Here is a 19921-nt window from a genome sequence, read left to right as displayed (position 1 = left end):
AGTCGACGAACAACTTGCTAATCCCCCTTCATTCAGTGAATTCATTTCAGCACTGACTAAGCTGAAAAATAACAATCAGCAGGATTAGACAACTTACCATCAGAACTTTATAAATATGATGGACCAAACATTACGAACCCACTGTTTGTTCTAATTTCAAAGATTTGAGAGTGTGAAATAATTCCACAAGATTGGAAAGATGCCTGCATTTGCAAGATTTATGAAGGCAAAGGTGAAATTTCTGACTGCAGTTCTCACGGGGGAATCTCTCTCCTCTCAGCAGCAGGGAAAGTCCTGGCTCACATACTCAACAACCGCCTAACGCACCTTGCAGAGAATGTGCTACCAGAGACCAAGTGCGGCTTTCGCCCGAACAGAGGCACAATGGAGGCCATAATTTTTGTCAAATAAATGCAAGAGAAAAGTTTAGAGCAACATCAGCCTCTTTTCATGTGCTTTGTAGGCCTGGAAAAAGCATTTGACCAAGTCCCACTGGAAGCTCTTTGGATTATACTTAAGAAAACCAGCTGCCCTGACAAAATTATTAACTTGATTAGACAGTTTCATGACAACATGATGGCAAAAACCCGCCATGAAAATGAGCTTTCAGACCAGTTTCCCATCACATGCGGTGGGAAACAAGGCTGTCTACTGGTTCCCACACTCTTCTCACTTTATTTCACAGCTGTTACGAGAGATGCGACAAAAGCCTGCAGTGGTCAAATGGGTCTTGACTCAAGAACAGACAGAAGTGTCTCTAACACCTCTCACCCCAGAACAAAGAGTCGCGTAAATAAAATATATATCTTAGAAATTCTTTACACAGATGACGTATGCGTGATGGCTAATTCTCCTTAATCTCTCCAAACATACATGAACCTGCTAAATGACCCCCGCAGAAGATTTAGTTTAGTATTAAGCATCACCAAGACGCAAGTCCTTCAACAACCACTTATGGGTTCCAATACAGACATCTGCAGTATTAAGTTGGACAACATACATTTGGAAAACGTGTCTCACTTTAAATATCTAGGTAGCCAAATCAGAAGCGACAATAGCTTGACAACAAAAGTTGCAGCTCAGATAGCCAATAAAGCCTCAGTTTTCGGCAAACTGAATCACCGAGTATGGAAATCACATGATCTTAAACTACAAACTAAAATTGTGGTCAACAAAGCGATAAGATTACCAACTTTACTCTACGTATTGGAAACCTGGTGGTGTTATAAAACTGACATTAGGAGGCTAGACACCTTTCATCTTCGCTGTCCGAGATCAATTCTCCACATGAAATGGGAAGACCGTCTTACAAACACGGAGATTTTGTGTTGTGTGAAACTGCCTGGCATTGAAGCTCTCTTAATGAAACACCAACTGAAATGAAGTGGACATATCATACACACGGACAACAGAAGACTTCCCAAAGCGGTGTTCTACTTAGAGCTCTCGTGTGGGAAGCAGCGGCGAGGTGGCCAACACCAGTGATATAAAACAGACACCATCAAACACCACCCCCACAGCCTGTTGCATTCCGAGCAAATGCTGGGAGGAGCTTGAATTGCACCGAAAAGAGTGGTGCTCAACTGTACACGAGTGTGTGAAACAATTCGAGCATATCCGCCTAAAGAACCTGGATGATAAACGAAAGCTCCACAAACCTAAGCCCAAGCCTAATTACATCTATACGTATAACTCCACTAGGCAACTGTATTGCACTTCATGCGACCAGATCTTCAAAGCAAAGCTCAGTTTTGCAAGCCAAATCCGAGACTGTCACCACACGTACTACACGACTGATGGAGTCCCTGTCGCTGGACACTGCAAGGACGACATGATGATAGTCATATATTAGTCTGGCCTCTCCAAGATCTGGTTACACCTGCAGTACTGTTGCTTGTATTGTTGAGCCATGCAAGCCTCACAGCAGGGTTCATGTACGATAGCTCAAACTCTGGAGGTCACCTAAAACACTGTAGATTGCTACTCACCATATATAGGAGACATCGGGTTGCACACAGGCACAACTAAAAGACTGCTATATGTTTAAGTTTTCAGTCAAAAGGCCTTCTTCTGAAGTAGATAATGAACAAACACAAATGCATAACCACTGTCTCTGGCCACTGTGGCCGGACTGCAGGGTGCAACTTTGTCTCATGGGAGAAGCAATCTGGTATGGGGAAGGACGAGGCTGGGTTGGAGAGGGGAGGGACAGCAGGTTGGGGTTAGAAGAAGCTGTAGTGCTGCTTATGGTAGTGGAAAAGGATGTGGTGGGGAAAGGTAGGGTGGCTAGGTGCAGTTGGGAGGTTCATTAGTTATCGTGCCCATTGAGAACGCAGCACTGTGGTCACAGCTCAGCTTCTCAATCACAGGACTCCTTTTGCATTTGATAGGATAGGACATGCCTGTGTGGGTATTTTCACATTGGCGCCTTAACATATGTATTCCTGAAAGAGATTTTCACTCTGCAGTGGAGTGTGCGCTCATATGAAACTTCCTGGCAAATTAAAACTGTGTGCCGGACTGAGACTCTAACTCGGGCCTTTGCCTTTCGCGGGCAAGTGTTCTACCATCAGAGCTATCCAAGCACGACTCACGCCCCATCCTCACAGCTTGACTTCTGCCAGTACCTCGTCTCCTCCCTTCCAAGCCTGCTAGGTTCGCAGGAGAGCTTCTGTAAAGTTTGGGAGGTAGGAGACGAGGACACCAGTACTGGAGCAGCAGTACGAAATGCCAAAATCGTCTGCATACAGAGGGATCCGACAGCTGCTGTTAGACCGTTAATGGCCACTAAAAATAGAGACATGTTCAATACAGAGCCCTGCAGGACTCCATTCTCCTGGATATGGATGGAACTAAGGGAACTTGGACACGGAAAGTACGGAGCGACAGGAAGTTTTGGATAAAAATCGGGAGTGTTCCCCGGAGACCCCACTCAAACAATGTGTCAAGGATATGATGTCACCAGGTCGTGTCATATGCTTTACCTAAGTCAAAAAAGACGGCCACCAGGTGTTGGCATCTGGTAAAGGCTGTTCAGATGGCAGACTCGAGGGGCACAAGATTATCAATGGTAGAGCAACCCTGGCGGAAGCTGTCCTGACATAGACCCAGCAGGCCACATGACTGCGGGACCCAACCCAACTGCTGACACACCATACATTCCAGCAGCTTACAAACAACGTTGGTGACGCTGATGGGCTGACAGCTATCCACATCAAGTGGGTTTTTACCGGGTTTGAGCACCGGAATGATGGTGCTCTCCCGCCATTGTGATGGAAAGACGCCATCGCAGCATATCCGGTTGAAAATGACGAGAAGATGTTGCTTGTAGTCAGATAAAAGATGTTCAATCATCTGGCTATGGATCCAATCAGGTCCAGGAGCTGTGTTGGGGCAATGTGCAAGAGCACCGAGGTGCTCCCACTCTGTAAATGGGGCGTTACAGGATTCACTATGGCATGTAGTGAATGAGAGGACTTTCCCTTCCAGCTGCTGTTTCAGAATGTTAAAGGCTGGGGAGTAATTCTCTGACGCAGAGGCTTGAGCAAAGTGTTCGGCAATGGCGTTTGCGTCAGTAGATAACATACCATTTATGGTAACACTGGGAACACCTGTTGGGGTTTGGTACCCGAAAACATGTTTCATCTTTGCCCAGACTTGGGAAGGTGACGTATGGCACCCAATGGTTGAGATGTATCTCTCCCAGCACTGCTGCTTCCGTCGTTTGATAAGTTGGCGAATGCGGGCACGGAGCCGTTTAGAGGCTATGAGGTGCTCCAGGAAAGGGTGCTGCTTATGCCGCTGTAGAGCTCGCCGACGCTCCTTAATTGCTTCAGCCACTTCCGGCGACCACGAAGGGACTGCCTTACAAGGGGAGCACCCTACAGACTGAGGGATCACATTTTCTGCCGCAGAAACAATTGGGGTAGTCACCTGTTCAACCATGACATCGATGTTACCGTGTGGGGGAGATTCAATGGTGATAGTAGAGGTGAAAGTTTCCCAGTCTGTCTTGTTTAAAGCCCATTTGTGCAGGCGTCCGTGGGCCTGACGCTGGAGCAGTGACAGGAACATGGGGAAGTGGTCACTACCACACAGGTCATCATGTGCCCTTCAGTGGATAGATGGGAGAAGTCCTGGTTTGCAAATTGATAAATCAATGGCCAAGTAACTACCATGAGCCACACTGAAATATGTGGCGGCACCAGTATTTAAGAGGCAGAGGTCGAACTGAGACAATAAAGTTTCGACATCTCTGCCTCGGCCAGTAAGTTCGGTGCCACCCCACACGCTGTTATGAGCATTAAAACTGAGTTTAGGACATAAACGCAAACTCCACCTGACACTCGATTACAGTCACTACGGTTCCTGTAATATCCCTTATAGCTGTGGAGGGCAGGGGTCCACATTGCCAGGAACCAGGTTTCCTGGAGGGCTCCGAGAGGTAACTGGGGTTGGCGGAGCTGATGGCGCCAGAACTGTTGTAGCAGCGGCGTAAGATGATATATATACAGGATGCAGGTGTTCAAATTTTCTCTTAGTCTCAGTGTAGGTGAGTTGGTCCAGGTTCTTGTACTCCATGATTATTCTTTCTTTCTGGAGAAACCTGCAGTTTGGTGAGCAAAGTGAATGGTGCTCTCCGCAGTTGACACACATGGGAGGCGGGCACAGGGAGTATTGGGATGTGATGGGTGCCCTCATCTCGACATGTGATGCTAGAAGTACAGCGGGAAGACATATGGCCAAACTTCCAGCACTTAAGCACCACATCAGGGGAGGGACATAGGGCTTTACATCACACAGGTAGACCATCACCTTGACCTTCTTGGCCAATGTATCACTCTCAAAGGCCATGATGAAGGTACCGGTGGCAACCTGAATACCACTTGGACCACAGTGGACACGCTGGACAAAAATGAACACCTCGCAGTTCTAAATTGCTGTGCAGCTCATCGTCAGGCTGCAAAAGAAGGTCCCTGTGAAATGTGATACCCTGGACCATATTCAAGCTCCTATGGGGGCATGATGGAAACAGAAACATCCCCCAGCTTGTCATAAGTGAGTAACGTCCGTGACTGGACAGAGGATGTCGTTTTGATGAAGACTGACCTAGATCTCATTTTGGACAATCCATCCACTTCCCCAAAATTGTCCTCTAAATGCTCAACAAAAAACTGAGGCTTCATTGTCGTGAAAGATTCCCCATCAGCTGTCGAACATACATGGTACCGGGGACGAATAAGACCCGTTGCCATCCTTAGCCTGACATTCCTCCCATGGTGTGGCCAGGGAGAGGAACTATTTGGTGTCATACTTCTGTGCGTTGAATTGAGCTTGTGAACACTTAGAGCCTGCTGGTGTTTCACCACCAGCAAGAGATGATGGATTACGCTTCATTGCGTGTCATCCACCCTGATGCCACCCATTCCGACCAGGGGCCCTCCCCATGGGCCCCACCCAGCCGCAGCAAAGGCTACCTGGCAGGGTGGCCATTGCCGGTAGTCCCAGTGCCCCAGGGGGATGAGAATCTACCCCTTGGTATACGTGGGGAGTTAACGGTGCAGGCATCAGCAGGGTGATCCCCGTGTGATCAGGGGGATACAACCAACAGGGTACATGGCGGCCCCACCACAACGGACTGGCTACCGTGCTGGATATCGGGTGCAAAGAAGTCCAGGGTTATTACCAATTCAGAAAGCGACACTGCTTAGCACATGGTGGAAAATGCACCCAGGAAGATGTCTTCGCCCAAGAGATGTAGAGTGAGCGGGACTGAAATACGACAATAAGAAAGTGGGCTAAGATCTGAATGGCACGAGAGATCTGTTGCTGTACAAGGCTGGAATGGTAATTTTGATCTGTGAAGGCCGCAGTGGGACCAACAGTGGTATTCAGCCACTCAGTGGGGTTGCACAATATTGTTGTCCATCCCATCTTCACCCCTGAGCCACCCCCTCCCCTCCCCCCATACATCTCATGGTTCATATCCCTGCAATAAACCTAGATGCAAGACCTGCCCCATACATCCTTCCACCACCACCTACTCCCAACCCAGAGCCACCTGTGAAAGTTGTCATGGGATCTATGCACTATATTGCTTTCTACATGGACATGACAATTAACAACCTGTCTGTTCATGCGAACAGTCACCAATCAACTGTGGCCAAGAGACAGCTGGACCACCCAGTTGTTGAACATGTTGCCCAACACACTGTGCTTCACTTCAATTACTACTTCCCAGTTTGTACCATCTGGATCTTTCCTAGTAACATCACCTTTTCTGAACTATGTAGGTCGGAACTCTCCTTGTAACATAGCCTACGTTCTTGTAAGGCCCCTGGCTTCTCCCCCCCCCCCCTCCCCTCTCAAACCAACGTCCTGGACTGCACCTAGCCGTCCTCTTCTTGTCCCTCCACACTCCCACAAGTAGTGCTACACCTTTGCCCAGCCCTGCTATCGTTTCTCCTCTCTGCCCCAGCCTCTTCCTCACCCCCACAATCCACATCAGATTGCTTGTTCCATACGGTGCTGTTTCAGTTTCAAGTCTGGCCACAGCAGCCAGAAAGAGGTCAGAAGGCCTTCTGGTCGAAAGTTTAATCGTACAGTAGTCTTTTCGTTATATTTATCAGCAATTCAACTTCTCTTTTATATGGTGAGTAGCAATCTTGTCATATGAAGTACCACTTCTGTCAAATCGGAAACCAGTAATCCTCAAACCCCCCCATAGAACCAATGTAACTTCTTGCCTGGATGTTACAGAGAATCATGTGTCAGCATATACTACATTTGTTAAAACACAAATGTTTCCAACCCAGCTTATTCTTCTGAAAGGCTGAAATTTTTCCTCCAGCAATAGCATTTCCATGCCCTTGTTCCAGAAAGCAGAAGCCATGTGTGCAGAGAAAGTGATGGCTTATTGTTAGAAGAGTTCAGCATTCACTTTAGAAGATTTTTGTAAAACGCAATTCAGGATGGCGGAACACTCAAATTCCTTATTTACAAATAAAATACTGAAGTAATGACAGGGTAAAGGGGCACGTGGACACTCAGTGCGATATGAAACGAACCCCACATGTAAGAAAATAACTAGTGTTTTTTAAATACTGTATTTAGCTTGTATTACATCAGAAACCAAGAACTGAGGCAGAAAGTGTCAGAGAAGAGTATGTCGATCATCTGTAATGGCTCCTAATTTAATAGCAGTTATTGACAATATTAGAAATCTGAATAAAGTAAGTCATAAAACACCAAACAAAATTATATTTAAAAAATTAATTGACCTTTGACATAACAACAGGATTCTAATGGCTTGTGCAAACTGTTTTGCATATCAGCAGATATATCTCCTCTGAATGAAGTTAACTCATTTAAATGCTCAAATCTGCTACAAAGCAGGTACTTGTTTGCAGGTTGCAGACTGTGATTGATTGAGAGATTGTCACATGACCGAAAAATTAAAATCAACTGCACTGCCCATGGCTAGCTGGGCATCCAACTGTTCTAAGAAATATTTGTTGCTCATCAGTTATCTGTAGTCTGCTTATTGACACTTTACATAACAAATCATGCACGACTGCAAAAATATATATGTCACTTTCTTCCTGTTTGCTACAATGGGTCCCGTCTAATGGTCAAATTTTTGCATTTGACTTATCCTGGAGGCTGCAGTTGTTCACATGCCAGTGTCTTGTGTTCCACATTACACATAATTTCTTCAACCACTGTGAGTTTGTCTTCCATTACAACAGTCTTGCATTAAAAATACGATAGACGGGGGATACACGATATTGCAATCAAAGACACCGTTCCTTTATGAAGAATCTTACCTCAATTGCCACTTCATCTAGTTTTGTAACATATCTGAATAAGTCAGGAATTATGAATGATCAATTCAAGATTTTTAAACATCTAGACCACTGTAACTGTAGTAATATTAGGTTGACTATCCAATTTTTCTCTGTAATCACTAAATATGTCAAGGATTTGGTATACCTGAACAGTTGGAATTTCTCATCACCAGAACATCTGTTTAAATGACGAACAGGTACACAATCAATTTCTAGAAGACAGTGCATTATTATCTGTAATACATTTGCTATTCAATAAATACCATTTCATGTGTGCTAAGTAAACCCTCAGTATTGTTTCCAATGGAGCATTTTTGTTAATATTAATTGAGGTACATGAGACTTATCACCAAATTAATTAGAAGATATTGCATCTAAATGTATACAAACCACTTTAAGCCCCTTTTCAAAATGAAGTAATAGTGCTTTAACATGAATGGATGCATGTGGAGCAAATTTCAAAGAACCATTGGGGGTAAATTTCAACAATGCTGAAATGTATCCCCAGCTCATCTTGTTGTATTGTTTCTGCAATAATATATTACCACATGCAATAATAAATGCTGGGGCAAATAGAAGTGGCCTGGATGAGTGGATATGATTGTATGGGAATGTATGCATCTAATCACATTCCACGATGTGCACACCACATAAATGCCAGCCATTTGTGCCATGTCGGTGCAGGTGGAGCAGTGCAAAGGGGACAATGGTACTCAAGTGGAGAAGCAGGTGTTGGCTGTGGAGTTTGCTAAGAAGTTTAATGGTGTTATAGGCCAGCGAAGAGTGCCACGCAATGCTCAGTCCAAAAATGGTAAGAGGCAGGATCTGGTTTGAAAAAAAAAAATTCTAAAACATGCCCGCACACCAGAAAATATGGGTGCAATTCACCAGAAAATGCTCAAGAGTCTTATCAAACGGAAATCTATGCCTGCCGCAAGACACCAACTGATCACGTTGATCATGAAGGCGAATACTCCACCTCGGACCTGCATATGCATCCCTACCGAGTTCACAGATTAAATCCAGTAGACACTCCTCACCACCTCCAGTTTTCTGAGTGAACAGATCTGTTCTTTACGTCTGATGAAGCCTGGTTTCCCCTGAGTGTTTATGTCAATTCACAGAATCACAGGTTCTGGGCAGCAGAGAATTCGCGTAACTTCCACAAAACACAACCGCATGATCAGAAGGTTGAGGTCTGGTATAAATTCCAGCAGTCCAGCTTTGATCCGCCTTCAGCAACTTGCTGAACAGGGTCCAAAAAGTGCCAAGAGGTGAATGGTGGTCACTATCAACATCTACCATAGTCATGTTAGTAATGCATTTCCTTTCCTCTCCTGTGTTTCTTTGTACCCTGGAACTCTGTTCTCCGGGCCACTTTCATTCGCCCCACTCAGTATGTGAAAAGTAAGCGGTTTTCTTTTAGATTGGGTAACTTTATATTAAGCCCAAATGTGGCTAGCCATGAGTGAGAAAACATTGCAATTGTTATTTGTTCAAGCGGTTTCACAGGACACTAAATAACAACATGGACACTGTAACTGGTTATGAGTATGTTTAAATGAACTGCCCAGCAAAACAAAAACTGACAAAAGGAAAGAATAAGATATCTGCCCTTTTTTGAACATAGCAGCAAGAAGTGAAACTGGGGGAATAAAGAGGGGAAAATTATCAATATTACAATTAAGACCTTAAAACTGAGTTTCATAAAGATGTTATCTGAGGGGGGGGGGGGGGGGTGATGACAACAACTGAACTCAAGGCTGGGAAAAAAAGGAGAGAGGGAGGGAGAGAGAGAGAGAGAGAGAGAGAGAGAGAGAGAGAGAGAGAGAGAGAGAGTTGTACTGGACACATCTTCTGATGCTGAAGGTGGTGGAGCTTGCTTACAGGACATATCTTCTTGTAAAAACACCGACTTCAAATGATGACGATTTACAGACTACAAATATATGATTTTGCACCACTGCAGGTTACAGGAAAGAATAAAAGCATAGTTAGGGCACGTAAAACTGAAATGAGACAAAGTATAATTCATGCAACCAACTAGTTCCATTTTTAGCTTTCTGTACGAGTAATTTTGTTGTATTTGCAACCATCCATAATAATTCGGCAGAACACATGTTTCATTAGTTTAAAAATAAAAAAGAGCTGTTGCCATTTTGATGTCTGGAGATGGGCTGTCTCGGTCTTACAAGTTACTCAACATACTACAGTAGGTCTACCAGAACCTAGCAGAGCTATTGGTAAGTACAAAATATACTGAACAATGTGTTAGTTAAGAAACAATTATAATCTAAGCTCCAAACCATTAAATAAAATAACTAAGAAATAACACCTTATTCTTGACAATAAGCTAGGAATAGCAAACAGGTGCACAGATTATAAGGTAAACTACAACGTATATTACCACACCCAGGAAACTTTCTTTTAGATTTAACAATGATCACAGAACACAGAGTACAAAACAGCAACATTAGCATTTCATTAAACAGTCGTTTAAAAAACCTACTTGAAAAGGCTGAAGTTTATAGTCTGGCTATTTCATTTCTAATTGGAACAGGTAGACTGAACGGAAAGTAGAGCCAATAAAGTAATAATTCAACTCAGAAGATCGATTTAATACGATGCTGCCATCAGGCTCTGTACAGGAATCACTATCAGTGTCAGTGCTGGAAATTCTTAAAACTATAGTTGTATTTCACTGGAACAATCACTGACGCAATGACAATACTCCTGTCTCGTATTCGTCAGAATACTGACACAATTAAATAACAATAAAAAAAAAATCTACCCTCTCAACAGTTCACAGTTTAACCACTGCTTTAAATTTTTTCGTTTCCTTAACAGGGAAGCCGACTCCGGAGCGGAATATGAGTCGACTTAATGATATATTTTTACTGTAAAGCCACATAAGATTATCAGCTTCTTAAGTCATGATTAATACGTTAATGCATGCATTATATACCGTCAAATTGTATCACCAACACGCTTCTTTCATTTTTGTTGTGTTTTGATAGAAAGAGTTCATGTCAGCGTAACATATCGATGCTCGCTCACCTTGAAACGTTAACACTTTTTGTGCTCCGGCAAACTTCTGTAGCACAGCACACGCCATAGCTTTTTTAAAAAGTTAAGTAAATATAGATATTCAATATCAGGTATCTAATCACTGTCGCACCAAACAGAGGTACAATCTCAAGAAGGCTACGATCCTTATGACTACTGTCAAGCTCCAGCCATGGCTACCTTATAGGCGGCCGTGCTTCCCATGCTCCCGCATCTACCTGTATCTTTGACGTGCCGTGTCTTGAATCTGTGACTAGCTCTAATAATGGCTGAAGTTTTCGGGCAAGTGGTTGGAAGCTCAGTGCCAAAGCGAGAGTGTTGTAGTTTTTAGTGTCTTAAGAAATAGTATATTTTTATTAATAGGATATAAAATCGCGAGTGTTCATATGGTGATCGATTTTATCGTAAAATGTCAACTAGATCCCAACTAACAAAGGATTTAAACGGTAAGTTTCAGTTTGTTTTCATTAAGTACACACTTAAGTTTTGCTTTCCTTTGAAATGTCAGATCAAGGCTAAAATACGGCATGATTTATTATTGTCTGCTTTGTTGATAGTATTTCATCTGGTGACAAAAAAATCTGGTGCATTACAATTTTGATTTGGTTACACCCATTTAATGATAATTCAGTTGCGTATCTGGACCGTTTGCATTCTCGTTGTTTTACCAAATATTTCACGTGTGGCGATCTAGGCACCCAAGGTTTACACTGATGTATACAATAGAATCCTTGGCCCTGTTGGCTTTCGTATTTGTTTACTGCTACAGAACACAAAACTGATAAATCGTCAGAAATTAGTGGCGCTTGGCGTAGGTCCATTCTTTTCAATCCGGTATTTTGTGCTCTGGAAAAAGACTCGATGCAGTATTGTTAGCAAGACAGAATATGTGCGATTAAGAACTGAACATATAATGTTTTGGGAAATTTTGTTGAGTTTTGCAGAGACTGTTTGCATTATTACCGAAGGTTTTTCTTTTGTGTTGCTCTCAGTGACAGCAGTGGTGCAGGAAACTGTCTTTATATCAAGTTCGCCACGTACGGGCGTGAATGAGATATGAAAAAACCGTATTTTCTGCGTTCGAACTTAGTGACATTTCACATCACAGTCGGAATGTTTGACCAAAGTACGAGTGGAATTACATTAATACTTGTTCCATAGATGATGAATACATTTCGTAATGATATGGAACGAATCATAATTTTAAATATGTGTGTGTGTGTGTGTGTGTTACTTCGTTTGGTGTGTCCCCATGATGTTTGAGATTATCAGATTTCTGTTAAATTCTTTATTATTATTTATATTACTATTCCAGTTTGTATTTGTACTGTTATTGAGCTTGTGTTTTATTTATGACAATGCAGTTTTTACAATAAAAATCCATCAAAAATGTTCTGTTGGAAATAAGTAGGCCTACAACTTAGCTAGTCTACTTAAACTTTAAAGTAAAATCAGTCATATGCAGCTGCAGGCATACTGGCCACAACCAACACAGTTTATAAGATGTGGATAACAGTTTTGTAATCACAATATCATTTTTAGCCCAACTTGAGGCCCTGAGTTTCATTTGATTGATGATTTTCTGTATGGAGGTATTTGCAAAGGACAAAGATATTTCAGGTGTATAATTCTCGAATAATCACTGACTTAATATGTTAAAAATGAGGTATCCATTTGGCTTTTTTGTATTTGCAAACTATCTTTTTCACATCTAAAATTTCTAGATGCGACAAGCCTCTTTTGGATTTGGATTGTCGGCAGATACATGCTGTCTGCTTTTTGGCTAAGATAGCAGATATTACTCTGTTGCTGTATGGTACACAGCTGAATAGTTTCCTTTTTTATCTTCATTGGTATATGTTGCACACTAGTATATATCAAGTGTGGAATTGATCTGTAGTATTGTTTTGTATAAGTCAACAAACCAAAAAAAACCATAGACATAAAATTTGTTGTTCTTAATAGTGTATTACCCTGATGATTTTGATGAAGGTTTATGAGTTTGCAGTTTCATTTTCAACTATTATAAAATTGGTGGATACAGAAACATTTTGTACCTGTCTTGAAGGTTATCCATCTGAAGTATGTCCTAAAACTTCAACCATGGGTGAAAGTGTTAAGGAAATGTATAATTTGGTATTTAACAACTGGTGGTTAAATACAAATGAAGTAATTTGGAGCATTGGCATCTCAGAAAAAAAGAGTATGATGTATTTTGCACTAAGAATTAATTATGTGAATTATTTGTGTTAGATGAGTATGCTGCATTTAATGACAGCTGATCAAAAGCAAACACGGACATGAAAAAAAATCCAACTGATCTTTTTACTGTTAAGAAAACTGACCAAGCAGTGTACCTCTTCACTGTCCTACTTGAACTCTTAACAACCACTGTTTTCATATGTTCCACCCTGCGACTTAATGCCTGTTTCCTAAAGTGAATAAATTTGTGCCTGGAAAATGTTCTGAAGTGCCCTTGAAGATACTGTTGGGGGGCGTTCTACAGGCTCTCCACTATTGCACTTTATTTATTATTTATCTTTATTCACCCAAGGATCATCTCATATGATATAGGATTTGTCTCGAGGTATTTAGTGCCAATCAATATGCTAGAAATAACACGCGGCCGGGATGTAATAGACTTGGTGGAAAAATGTTGGATGGAGTGAGCTGATGTAATGGGAATACATAAGGTGTTGAGTGAAAAGCTGCTGTCTTTCACTGGCAGTTTGAAAAATATTCTCCTTACCTTTGTAGAACATGTAGCATTAATAGTTAATTTGGGTAAACAGGGATGTTCAGTTTTACCATAGTTGTCGGCTGTGACGAGTGATGTAGAAACTGTGACAAATGTCATAAGCAATGTGGTGACTATAATGTGGCAGTATATTAGTTATTGTTAAGTATTATGAAAGGTATAGTTTCAGTTATTCAAGAAACCATTTCAGTTTTCATTTAGAATGATATAGACAGAAAAGTTAAATGAGCATGTCTGGTCAGAAATTTGAAAACAATCTTCGCATTACTGTTTCATTGATTTGCAACTGCTTAAGCATATTTTGTTTTTTGGTTTGTTTCACATGCTTATTCTTTGTAATAATGTTAGTTCTAAAAATGCATGTTTGCATATTAATATCTTTTGGGACCGTTTACTTTTCAGAAATCACTAAATTATAGGTAATACAGAGTGATATATAAATAAAAAAAATCACCATGCTACCAGTAATAATTTTTCTCATTTCCAGCACATTTTGGAGACCTTGTTTTTTATATGGTGACAGTTCTTATTTGATTCTGTTTTCATGGCACGTAAGCATGGATGTCAACATTCTGTGCCAGTGTTCTGCCATCCCGTTACTTGCAGGATGGTAGCTGGTCATATGAGGTGCTGGTACCCACATTGTCAACTCAGATTTCCGCTCCGCTCCATGGTGACACAAGCCGGACGCCAAAATGGGATATCCACATTTTTAGGAAGGGCTGTGCTATCAGTTGTGCCGATATGTCACTGATTAGCGTTGCCTCCGCCCAGTGTGTATACATATCTGTAGCTGTAAGTACATAACGATATTCCTCTGATGGTGGGAGCAGGCCAACAAGGTCTGTGTGAACATGGGAGAAAGGATTTATTGTTTTAGGAAAGTCTCCCACTGGCCTGTGTGCATGTTGCTTTTTAGTACTGTGCCACATAATTTTTCTCCGTCATCAGTTTGATGGTGGCTTTTGCACTGTGAACACTGTCAATTACTGCTCTTCCTTGCATTTCAAGCAGGAATGGTCTAAGTTACGGTCTAGACATGTCGCACCAGATAAGGTCCTTTGTGCCTAGCATCCGCACTTGTGTGAGGTGAGGAGCTATTGAACCATCTTGAAAATATTGTTGCTGCACATCGATAGCTTGTGCTGCAAGAAGTTGATTGTAATTTATTGCATAAAAAATAATGTCAACAAAAAAAAAAGGCCAATGTATTCTCTGCCACTCTTGTGTGTCTTATGTCTGTTGTGAACTGTCCAATAAACTCTGGCTGGCCAAACTGGCAAGGCAAACAACTTTCCTTGACTTTGTGAAAGGCGAAACTGATTGGCTTATGACTAATCTCAACATATTGATAACCTATTGCCGCTGGTACCAACCACTACCATTAATGGTGCGTTATGGACTTTGCTTCTTGCAAACTAGCCTGCATCATGGGCATCTATGGCAGTGGTTGCCTGCTGATAGTGTTGTTACCTGCCAGTGCGTATGTCAGCAGGAACTGCACCTCTGCTTCTATATGGTGCCGCTAAAAGTTGATGATCCCCAGCAGTCTACTTAATGACTGGCAAGCCATCAGCTCAGGAATGTTTTTAATGACCTCTGTCTTCTCTTTGGAAGAACAAATACTGTTCAAAGAAATGTCACCTGTTTTTGGCACAGAACACATTTTTTTCTATGTATCACCAGACCATATTTATAAATCCTGTTTAACGCTGCCTTAAGGTGTTCCTCGCGTAATTCAGCTATCTTTGAAAATATCAAAATATTGTCTAGGTAAGTGAAGCAGAAGTCTGAGCTACTCAGTATGTCATGTACAAACCTCTTCCATATCTGAGGTGTGCTCTTTAAACCGAAAGGCATGTGCATATATTCTAAGAGACCAAAAGGCTTTATCACAACATTCTTGGGAATATTTTCTCCTGTGGTCGGAATCTGGGTATAAGCCTTCACAGAGCACCACTCTGGAGGTTGTAGCACTGGCTAAAAAGTTCATGAAATCACTTAGAATAGGAACTGGACAGTGATCGCGGATTGTTCATGCAGTTAAATTGGTAATCCCCACATAGCCTTCAGGTGGCATGTTTGTTTTTAATTAGGAGTAACGGTGAAGCCTGTGGGCTTCAAATCTTCGTATGAGGCCTGCTTGTACCATCTATTCAAATTCTGCTTTCACTACTGAGAAACAGTGTGGTGTTAGTCACCGTGGCCATCCAGAGACTGTTTGGCCAGGTGTCATCTTAATGTGATGCACCTTGGTGTGCATTACTTTTTGTAATTGGCCAACAGCCTCTCCTCTAGCTTCTGAACTAACCAAACTACTGGGTGAGGCAAGGCCATTGTTAACATTTCTGCCTATAGTACCCATACCAGTTCACTTTCCATCTCCATTTGTGCCTGCCTTAGCTGTATTTCTAGTCCTTGATTGTGTATCAAGCCTGCACCTAGTATCGGTTCACTAAAATATGCCAGTATGAACTTCTGCCTGAACTTTTTACTGAAGCTCAGGTCCACTGTTGCTTCACACACCATAAGTTGTGATGAGCAAGTTGTTCACTGCTGTAAGGTAGAGAGTTGCACCCGCTGCTGTGGTCTTCCTTCACCTGAATGGCAGTGCATTTACATCTAAGCCCGGGGTACGGCACCGCCATGGCTCCGTCCCCGGATCTGCCTGCTCCGAGACCTTTGTCGATTTCCCTAGGATGGTACCCCTTCACTTGTTTATCGTCGGGCATTTGCTGCTCTATGTGCACAACTGACGGACGCCACATTTATTTACACCGACGGCTCGAAAACATCGTTAGGTGTAGGGAGTGCCTATATTGTTGGCGACACCCCCAATCACTTTCGGCTTCCCGACCAGTGTTCGGTTTATACTGCGGAGCTTTACGCTGTTCTCCAGGCTGTCCACTACATCCGCCGCCATCGGCGGATACAGTACGTTATCTGCTCAGATTCTCTCAGCTCTCTCCTCAGTCTCCAAGCTCTTTACCCTGTGCACCCTCTGGTCCACCGGATTCAGGACTGTCTGCGCTTGATCCACCTGGGGGGCGTCTCGTTGGCGTTCCTCTGGCTCCCGGGACACGTTGGTATCTGCGGAAATGAGGCGGCCGATATGGCAGCCAAGGCTGCAATCTCTCTTCTTCGGCCAGCTATTCCATCGATTCCCGTCGCCGATTTACGGAGCGTTTTATGTCGTCGTGTTGTTCATTTATGGCACGCGCATTGGTCGACACTTCCCCAAAATAAATTGCGGGACGTGAAAAGCCTTCCTTGTGCTTGGACCTCTTCCTCCCGAACGCGTCGTCGGGAGGAGGTAATTTTAACTAGACTCCGGATAGGGCACTGTCTTTTTAGCCATCGACATCTTTTAAGCGGCGATCCTCCCCCACTTTGTCCCCACTGCTCTCAGCTGTGGATGGTAAGACACCTTTTAATTGAGTGCCCCTATTTTAATCTGTTACGCGCCCGTCTACAGCTGTCGCCTGATATATCGTTGATTTTAGCAGATGACACGCGCTCAGCCGATCGCGTTCTAGAGTTCATTCGTGCCAGTGAAATGACGTCAGTCATTTAAAGTTTTTTTTGGGACAACCAACCCCCTTCTGTAGTGGATTTTTAAGCCTTCCTTCTGCTTTTAGTTTCTCCAATTTTATGACTTTCGTTCCCATTGCTGCTGGTTTCCGTTTTCGGTTTTTTATTGCTTCCTAAGTCACAGACCGGGCGCTAATGACCATAGCAGTTTTGCGCCCTAAAACCAAAAACAAACAAAAAAAAAAAAAATCTAAGCCCAAATTGATAAGGCGTCACTGATCTGCCTTCCTGTCTTTCACAAACAAATGGTGTGATAATGTGAGCAGGCACACTTACTTCACTGTATGTGTGGACATAATTGATTTGTCACAAATAAGTGGGCTGATCTTAAGTGTTGGTTCTTGGTTACTTCTGATTACATCATCACCAATGTCTGTGGAAGTAGTGGCAACTCCCTCATCTACACATCAACTGTGCAGCCTACTACAGGCTGCTGAGGCTGTTTGGGAATGCGCAGGGAGATGTGCATCTCGTGGCCTGATAAGCAAAATGCTTGCGATACCAATACACCAGATGATTTTCTCCTCCTTGGGCCATCTGAGCTGATGGATACCCCTCTTCTTTACCTTTCCCTGTGCAGGTCCACTTATTCATCACCAGTGACAACAGTTGCTTCTGACTTGTCTGTCTGGTATTTCACAGGTCAGAGCTACTCGTGGATATTTATCTGTTGCCCGTGCTGTATAGCTGTGGTCTCCCCAGTGTTACTGTGTCACTGCTGAGGTACTCCCTTGCCCCACTATAGCATGAAGCTTACCGAGCGAGGTGGCGCAGTGGTTAGAAACTGGACTCGCATTCGGGAGGACGACGGTTCAATCCTGCGTCCGGCCATCCTGATTTAGGTTTTCCGTGATTTCCCTAAATCGCTCCAGGCAAATGCCGGGATGGTTCCTTTGAAAGGGCAGGGCCGACTTCCTTCCCTAATCCAATGAGACCGATGACCTCGCTGTCTGGTCTCCTTCCCCAAGCAACCCTAAGCATGAAGCTTGTCTGCTACAGCAAGCACAGATTTTTAATGCATTTCTTCCCTCACATCACCACTGCAATTTTCACTGAAAGTGATAGTTGCTTTTGCCATACATGCAGGAGTGTTTCATCTGACATTGCTTCCTCTTCCACGATGCTCCTCAGCTGTCACCAGAATTCAGACAGTCTTCTATTGCTGACACACTCAAACTGAACCACTTTTTGTATTTATTGTTCGAACATTTTGTACATCCGTATCAGCACAATGTGGAGGTACTGTTGCTGTGAGGGTGATTTCGATATAACGTTGCACTCCATTTTGACTGCTCGGGCATCCAAGCTGTTAACCGTCACCACAAACTTTGCATTATCGCTAGCTATATTGTTTTGCATAGATGCTAAATCTAGCATTGCAAATCACAGTTCAGGTTTCTTCAATAGGAACTTCAGTATGTGTTTTCATCTTCGAAGTGGAAATGATGTTAGACTCAGCAGACAAACTGCCTGTCATATTCAGCAGTATTGATGTAAACTTACATTATCTTGTGCTGCAATTTGTTTTTGCATATCTCTAACCTACTCCTGTTGGTCCTTGTTAGGTATAAAAGCTGTCCTCCTATCTGACTTCACTTAACTTTTCAACATGAAGTCACTGTTTCACTCTGTACATTGCTGTTCAGCATACCACGGCAGCCATTCATTGAGCAACCAAGCCATCCTCTCTTCCTCGTGATCCCCTCATTCGAAGACGGTTCCCTGGTGGACCCCAGCGATTGCTGCGGCTATTAGACATTTAGGCGGGCTCTCCAATGCCATAAATGGCACCCTTCACTGGAGCACCTCATGCCTTTAAATGGCTCTGTGCCAGCATCTACTACCTGATAAAACTGATGAAAGCAAGAATCATGGGAGTGGTACATTTCCACCATTGGATCACATACCTCTCCATCACAGATAAGGCCAAAGATCAGACGAATCTGCGGCTTCTAGTCCCCTGCAGCTGAACTACGTATTTCCTTAGAAGGTTCCATTTATATTGATCCAGATGCTGTCACCAAGCATTACGCTCACACATCTGCGTCTGAGAACTACTACCCTGGTTTTTAGCTCATAAAACAGCAGGAGTGAATGCAGTTATCTTTTACTATGTGTCACCTGGAGCCATATGATGCTCCATTCAGTGAATGGGAACTCTCCAGTGCCCTAGCCCTGATACAGCCCCAGGGCCAGACTTCATTCACAGCCAAATACTGAAACATCTCTCAATGGATTGTCAGGATCACATTGTCGTTCTCTTTAATCGGATCTGGAATGAGGGTGAGTTCCCATCTCAGTGGTGAGACAGTGCGGTAGTTCAGTACTGAAACCGGGTAAGAACCCACTCGAGGTGGACAGTTATTGCCCGACCAGTCTTACTTATCTTCTCTGTACATTGCTCGAATGTGTGGTGAGCAAGTGGCTGCATTGGCTTGTTGAGTCCTAAGGCCTTTTGGCTGCACCTCATAGCAATTTTTGCAAAGGCTGCTCCACTGCTGATAATTTAGCTTATCTAGAGTCCACCATCCAGATGGCCTATGCGCATCGTCAACACCTCATAACTGTCTTGTTCAGTTTGTGGAAGGCTTACGACACGAAGTTATACCACCACATCCTTACTATGTTACACAAATTGAGCCCACTTGTAATTTTTGTC

General features: G+C 43.1%; 2 protein-coding genes across 6 annotated transcripts in view; one reads left to right on the top strand and one right to left on the bottom strand.

Annotated features, from left to right (window-relative positions):
• Positions 1 to 11107, bottom strand: part of LOC126176015 (ubiquinone biosynthesis protein COQ9, mitochondrial) — a 198353-nt gene extending 187246 nt beyond the window's left edge. Inside the window, exon 1 of one of the 5 annotated variants that reach the window (XM_049923137.1) lies at positions 10905 to 11107. In XM_049923137.1, the coding sequence (XP_049779094.1) occupies positions 10905 to 10962 (58 nt within the window). In that variant the 5' untranslated portion in view covers positions 10963 to 11107. The other 4 variants (XM_049923134.1, XM_049923138.1, XM_049923136.1 and 1 more) reach the window with 4 other exon arrangements.
• Positions 11108 to 11181: 74 nt separating this feature from the next.
• LOC126176014 (F-actin-uncapping protein LRRC16A) overlaps positions 11182 to 19921 on the top strand; it is a 573185-nt gene continuing 564445 nt past the window's right edge. The window contains exon 1 of the mRNA XM_049923133.1: positions 11182 to 11359. Within this exon, the coding sequence (XP_049779090.1) occupies positions 11323 to 11359 (37 nt within the window). The 5' untranslated portion in view covers positions 11182 to 11322. The remainder of the gene's footprint in view (positions 11360 to 19921) is intronic.

The sequence above is a fragment of the Schistocerca cancellata genome, chromosome 3 (assembly GCF_023864275.1).
Source record: "Schistocerca cancellata isolate TAMUIC-IGC-003103 chromosome 3, iqSchCanc2.1, whole genome shotgun sequence".
Taxonomy (NCBI): Eukaryota; Metazoa; Arthropoda; class Insecta; order Orthoptera; family Acrididae; genus Schistocerca; species Schistocerca cancellata.
The sequence above is the reverse complement of the archived record's forward strand: the minus strand, read 5'-3'. Positions and strand labels throughout refer to the sequence as shown.